Raw genomic sequence first — 6,742 nt, forward strand, 5'->3', positions numbered from 1 at the left:
TTACTTCTTCCTTGAGTATCCCGTTGTCTTGCTTCTGGCTCAGCTGTCAGTCAGAGACTCCTCTATTGTAGGTTGATGACTGAAGTCGGCCTTGGCAAACCCTGAGCAAGAGATTCACCAATGAAGCTCAATGCCTGTGGCTTATCAAGAGGAGTTCGTGACAAAATCTGGATGTTAGCACCAGTTTAGACTTTTGTGTGTACAAAATCTTTTACCTACAACTTCCTTGTGGACTGTGGCTGTCTCAGTGGGAAGAGATTTAAATTTCTGTCCTCTAAGTGTTCCTAATAACTTAAGGAAAAAAAAAATCCACCATGATTAAATTAGTGGATTTCCAATCTATTTAGAAATAGACCTGTTGTAGGTTTTTCTGCTTTACAAGTTAGGAAAATGTACTTTTCCTCTAAAAGTAGAATTGAAAACTTAAGCTCAAAATCCCATGTTTTAATGGAATATGTATGCAACTAGTGTTCATTTCTTCCATGAGAAGAGTCAAGCAACCCAGTGAGGAGGAGGGAAGGCTGAATTGTTGCCTTGAATAGGAAATCATCAGCTCAGTAGAGGGGCTCCTTACTTGACCAAGAACCGCCGGTTGCCAGACATGTGTCTCTTGTCACTGACGTTGCTTAAGTGAGCTGCAGGACGGCTGCTGACACAGGCATGAGGATGGTTGATGGGAGGAGGAGACTTGAAGAAAACTCTGGCAGAACGTTGAAGTGTCCAGGGGTTAAATCGTTTAGTGGGCTGAGAGGAGAGTGAAGGGGTAATGGACAGCTCCAGTTTTATAGGGATGGAATTCATTAACTGAATGAATTTGTTTTGGATTAAGAAAGAATGGGATTTTTTTGTGAAAAGGAATGGGAAGATGTGAAGAAGTAGAAATAATTGCTGGAGAGGTATTTTACTGTTGTTGAAGAAAAGGAAAAAATATGACTAATATGTAAGCTGTGTTTTGTTATTACTGATTACTTCACCTTCCACTTGCTTTTTCAGAAAAACTTCATTCTTCCTTAAGACCAAAACAATTTATTTACTTTACTTTTTATTTTTATGTTCTAAATGCGAGATCTTTTTAGTAATGGAACGCTTCTCCTAGCTTTAATAGTGTGGGGCTTTTTTGTTGTGTTTTAAACCCATTGCCTCCAAATGCAGAAGGAAGATGTAAACAACTTGAGAATATATTATTTAGATGGTAATGGACACTTTTTTTTCTTGATTCAAGGAAGAAAGATAAACTTCTTATTTTTTTTTGCTGCATAAATACTACTCGTCTGTTGAGAAGGCTGGACAGGTAGACTTTTCTTTTATCTGTATGGTGATATCTTCCTACTTTCTGCCCCCTCCACTTCCCCCCCCCCTTTAATTCAGTATTTTTCTTGTAAATCAGAACAGAGTTGTTAAACTATATTTTCTAGTATTTGTTCATCTGAACAGCCCATGTCCCATTGAGTCAGGTGCTCAGGTTTATAGAAGGCAAAGGCTACAGTGTCTCTTCCTTAACTGCCTGGCATTGGTATATGAGTTAGTGCCGTGAGTTTCCGTTTGACAGAGCAGCCTGTTCTCCCATCACGGCCAGCATCAGAGTTGGGTCAATTGCTGAGGTGATTTTGCTTGTACCAAGGGAGCTCATTGACGATCTTTGGAGAGAGTCAGCTGATGGGAGAGGAAGGAACTTCTGGTAACCACTGTTTTAAAGACTTTTCATAAGTTTGTGTGAAAATTATTTTGACATTTGACTGTCAACAACATTTTAAAACAGTGTACCATGTGTTTTGATGTGAAATCTTTATTGCTAAAACCACTCTTTTCAGGAGGTTAAAAGAAAAGATGAAGTTTAAGATGTGCATGACAACAAAGAACCCCAACTTTCTGTATAACAGTTAAGGAATTTTTTGTAGTTTACCCTGTTTCCTATCTTATATTTAATACAAGAAATGCCTCGGGGTTTTTTTCCCATGTACAAAAAATCAGTTGATTTTAATTTGGGCAATACTAAAATAAAACTATTTTTGTGGTCGATTTCTCAGGTGTATCTTTAATGTTGCAGAATAGGCCTGCAAATACTCTGAAAATTGATCCGGGAATAAATAACAAACTGTTTTTAGTTGTTAATATTTTTCTTTTTAAAATATATATTGATTTTTGGGAAGGTGGGGTTTTTTTTGGGTGATGCTGCTTATCTGATAATTTAAATCCTAGTTAAATTATGTTGCCAGATTGTCTTCAGAAGGGCATGAAGTCAGCACACATGCTTCGGTAATGTCTGGTTGTTTTACCCTTATGTTTCCAGTTGGCAATTTGAAATTATGGCTTCAACTGCACTTTAAATATGTGATAATAGCATGTGTTTCTAATAAGGGCCAGCACCATTTTGTTCAGATAGTGTGAATGGTTGTCACTCATATATGACAAATGCACCTTCATCTGCTTCTTTGATGGCCCCCTAAAAACCATACCCTCAAATCAGGCCGATGAAATTAGCTGCTGTGTAAATTGTGTGTCTGAGTGGTTCATTATCTAATCACCGTCAGAACCACAGTGATAAAGTAGATTGAAACAGGGACGAGGTCTGCCAGATGATTTCAGCCCTTTTTTTCTAAGCCCTGTTTCCCTTGGAAACACTGAGAGTTGTTCAGAACTTCAGAATTCTTTGTCTAGAACTTCTTTTTTTCTTAATGCATAAAATTGGTCAGCCAGTGAGGCCTGACAGGGTGATTTGTAAGGTTTTATTTCCATTAGTTTTTAGTTATTACTGCATGTATTAAAGTGTTCTATGATGTTCAATTTAGCTGCTATTTGCTACTGCTAGGTTAGATACTGTTAAATACAGTAGTACCTGTTTTCAGGAAAGTGCCTGTTCCTATTTAGAAGAAACTCTTAAAGATGTGTTAAGTGCTCTCCTGAAATGGCAAAGTGTTGTGCTTTGTATATATCTGTATAAGCTTTTGGATTCTGGGGTCGATACAAAAATTAACAGACTAAAACAGTATAATGTAAAATATTGGAGGTGACACTTGTATATGTGCAGTATGGCAGACCTACTGACTTTACTTTTTCATCTCAAACTCTTGTGACTCGTAATAGTATGTTGTAAATAATTATTTATTGTCCTTTTATTTTAATACGTAATTTAAGTGTTCTTTTGTTTTAGGAGCATTTGAAGATGATGATATCACTCATGTTGAAGGAAGTGTAGATCCGGTTCGTGACATTGAAATAATACATGAGGAACTGAGACTTAAAGATGAGGAGCTGATCATGCAGATTATAGACAAGCTTGAAAAAGTAGCTGTAAGAGGAGGAGACAAGAAGTTAAAACCTGAATATGTAAGTATATGACCTATAAAAGTAGGTCATTAAGTACTCTCTATTGAATTGAGATTTCTGTATTATTGGGTTTAATTGTTTATGTCCCACATATATAATACAGAACACTAATACTATTTTTAAGTGTATTTTAAAATAGTTCTTGAGTTGAAAAAATATTAGAATGGATTATTTGCTGTGTTCACAGTGTAAGATTTCACTGCTAAAGCTAGTTGCAATTTTTAAAATTTAACTTATTTTCTTGCTGACACAGCTTTATATGAGAATTGCCATCAGCACTGAGTTGTAATTCAAAGTCCACCAGTCACTTCTGCATTATTCTTGCTGTTAAGTTCTAGTCTGATGTTGACACTAGTATTCCTGTAGCCACCAGGTGAATACATTTTCTTGGTGTGGTTGCACTTTGTGTCTTTTAGTGCATGTTAAATAAAGACTGCTGGTTGAAATTAATTTTAGAATGTTGTTGTGGAAAGCTGCTTAAATGAGCTCAATTATCACAGGGTAGTAGTGGTGCTTCTTTGGAAATTAGAAATGTATAATAATTATCAACTTCAAAGTATATTTTTGTAAATGATTATTTTACTGCCACTTGACTTTTAAGTCTGCTACACTTTGCCAGTAGTCTAGTTATTAATTTTTCTTTATTTCATTCATCTTCTATAAATATTTCAGGTGGTATATAAAATGCATTCTCTAATTATTCCAGCAGTGTATCACAGTGGAAGCAGACTATTTATGCTTAACAATTAAGTAGTAAAAAGTAATGTTTTCTCCCATGGCTTTTCAGATAGCAAGTAGTAAGAAAATTGTAGTTACATCAGTGCTGGTGTTTTAGTTTATCATCACTGAAGTGCAGTTAAATTTGTTGGCCCTACCTAGTCTGTGGAGGTGAATAGGAACTGAAAGTGAACATCCCTTTCCAAAATGTTCATCTTCGTGATGCTTCATGGTTAAAAAGCACTTCTTTGATAGCTTCTGTTGGTGAAGAGCTGGTCTTCATCTGGCTTTACGTATTTTATTCTGTGATTGGTCTAAGCCAGAAAAAACATCTATTTTTGGATAAATTGGGGGTTTTATGTAAGCCCAGAGAGAGAGAAGCAGGTATGCTTCATTTAAGGTCTTATCTGACATGTCAACCCAGTTTTGGGTACGTGGGCAGTGATTTTTGTCTTTTACAAAAGGGTGCACCTGCTTAGAGGACCAGTGCAGTTTATGCCTACAGTTTCAAATAGTATCCACCCAGATTTTCACCTTTTAATTAATCTGAAAGAGGGTAAGCAAAAATCCTGTCCATAGCAAACTCAAGGTTCAGCCTAAGGCTAAATTTTGTGTTGATATGAGATGATGAAAATGAGGAGTGTTGTGATGCCGTTCTGCCTCAGTCTTGAGCTTTTCTCACTTTCTTGTGTGGCTGCGTTTGGAAACAACTTTGGTCAGCATTTCATGAGGGAGGTGTTCTTGTTCAGTTCATGAGTGTACCTCTCTGGATGCTTTGAAGGTTTTGTCTCATATTCTGTGTTCTTCCTATGCTAACAAAGAAGTCAGCACTTTTTTATGATTGTAAATAATTAACTTCAGACATAACTGAAGTGCATTTTAAATAAAATTCTTAACAGTTGTCATGTAACTGTACTGGGTGGTGGGTGCAGTTACTGTTGTATGATAGAGCTGCTCTTACTCATTTTTTAACTACAGGAAGTTGAGATGTGTTTGAAAACAGAAAATGTCATTATTCTCAAATCAAGGGAGGCAGTAAATAAAAACTCAAATCTAGAAATGCAATTTAAGTTAAATAAACTTTAAAATCTGCATCATTAATCTGTCTTTACACAGCTTCAGTTTTCATCCTTCTCTTTGCCTCTTCCTTCAGTCTCCAAACTGTTACTTCATTTGTCGTTGACCTGTCAAAATTATTTTGTCATCTTGTGTTTGTAACTTACACTTCTCATCATTCTTTTTTTTTTTTTTTTAATCCTTTTAATTATGAGCACATGCACAGGAAGCACCAGGTTCTTGAAGTTGTGTTGCCCTACCAGTTCTGTTCTCAGTAACAGCTGTTATACTTGAGCAGTCTCAGCTGAGTTTGTCAACAATAATAGAGGTTTCGAAGGCATTAAATTAAATTCCTTTGTTTCAAGGGAAGGGGTAGCTGAACAGAGGGGAGAGGCACAAATTAACGCTCCACTTGAGAGAAAGGCTGCACACAGGAACTACAGTCACTAGGGAGTCTCTTAAGGGAAGTGCTGGGGGGCATCACGTCTGAGAGTCCTGCTGATCTTGGACCTTCTTGCTTGTCTTCCTTTGAGACTTATATGCTTGAATTGTAAGGTAGACAGTAGACCTCAGTAAAATGGACTTTTTTTAACAGTAAAGACCTGTGGCAGCTCTGCTTGGTTACTTTTCTTTTCCTGGTAAATCAATCCTTAGGCCTAGTTACACAGCTTTTACACATAGATTTGTGTAGTTGTAAGGTTGTAATAGCAATTCTTGGGCTTTTCCAGCCACTAGATGGGTTTATTTAGACATTCAGCCACAGGATTGTGAGGCACTCCTGTACAGTTTGCCTCTTTAACATTTTGTGTGGTAGAGAAGGCCTGTGGTTGCGTTTGTACAGTATATTGTGTGATTAACTGTGCAGTGACTTAAGGGTCTAGGAGAGAAACCAGGCGGGATTGGTGAACAAAACAGTTAAAGATTGTACCTCCCTAAAGCAGTAGCCAGATGTTAGGAGTGTATTTTGGCTGACTGATTCTGCACTTCCCAAATCTGTTGTGTTTTGCAGTTAGCTTGTTGGGCACAAAGACAGTTCCCTGTCCAGTGCAATTTGTAATGTTGCTGCTGTGTGGCTGCTGTTCAAGGCTTTCTCTTTCCAGGGCAGGAGACTCATTAAGAGACATACTTTTTTTCAGATTGTCTCCAAAAAAAAAAAAAGGGGGGGGGGGGGGGGGGGGGGGCGGTGGAAGGAAGGGGCTTGGAGAGGAATTCTCATGATTTGCCTTTTTTAAGGTATTTACAGGTATAATAGATATCCATTGCTGATATTCTCTTCTTTCCATAGCAGAGGTGTGCAACAAATGCTCTTACCAGTGCTCAGAGTGTTACCAGTCATTTTATCTTTCAGGAAAACTAGGAAGTTACAAGAGGAAAAAACTTGGTATTTCTAGGTTGATTTGGTTGGGTTTTTTGTTTTGTTTTTAAGGCACAATGTTAAAATTTACTCTCTTCTTTCTTCTTTTCCTTTTCCCCTGTTTTTGAGAGTAATCTAAGGTTAAAGACACTTGAGAATTTCTTAAGAGTTTTAACTGGTTGAGAGTGGTGAAAGTTCTGTGGTTCATTCACGTAAAGATATTGCAAGCTTTCTTACCTGTATTGCTTTCAGACCTTTCACTGGCTTGATTTTCCCTGATGAACAAAA

General features: G+C 37.2%; 1 protein-coding gene across 1 annotated transcript in view; it reads left to right on the forward strand.

Annotated features, from left to right (window-relative positions):
* Positions 1 to 6,742, forward strand: part of OLA1 (Obg-like ATPase 1) — a 99,901-nt gene that overhangs the window by 43,055 nt on the left and 50,104 nt on the right. The window contains exon 3 of the mRNA XM_010075639.1: positions 3,152 to 3,327. Within this exon, the coding sequence (XP_010073941.1) occupies positions 3,152 to 3,327 (176 nt within the window). The remainder of the gene's footprint in view (positions 1 to 3,151; positions 3,328 to 6,742) is intronic.

The sequence above is a fragment of the Pterocles gutturalis genome, unplaced genomic scaffold (genome assembly GCF_000699245.1).
Source record: "Pterocles gutturalis isolate BGI_N339 unplaced genomic scaffold, ASM69924v1 scaffold37092, whole genome shotgun sequence".
NCBI lineage: Eukaryota > Metazoa > Chordata > Aves > Pterocliformes > Pteroclidae > Pterocles > Pterocles gutturalis.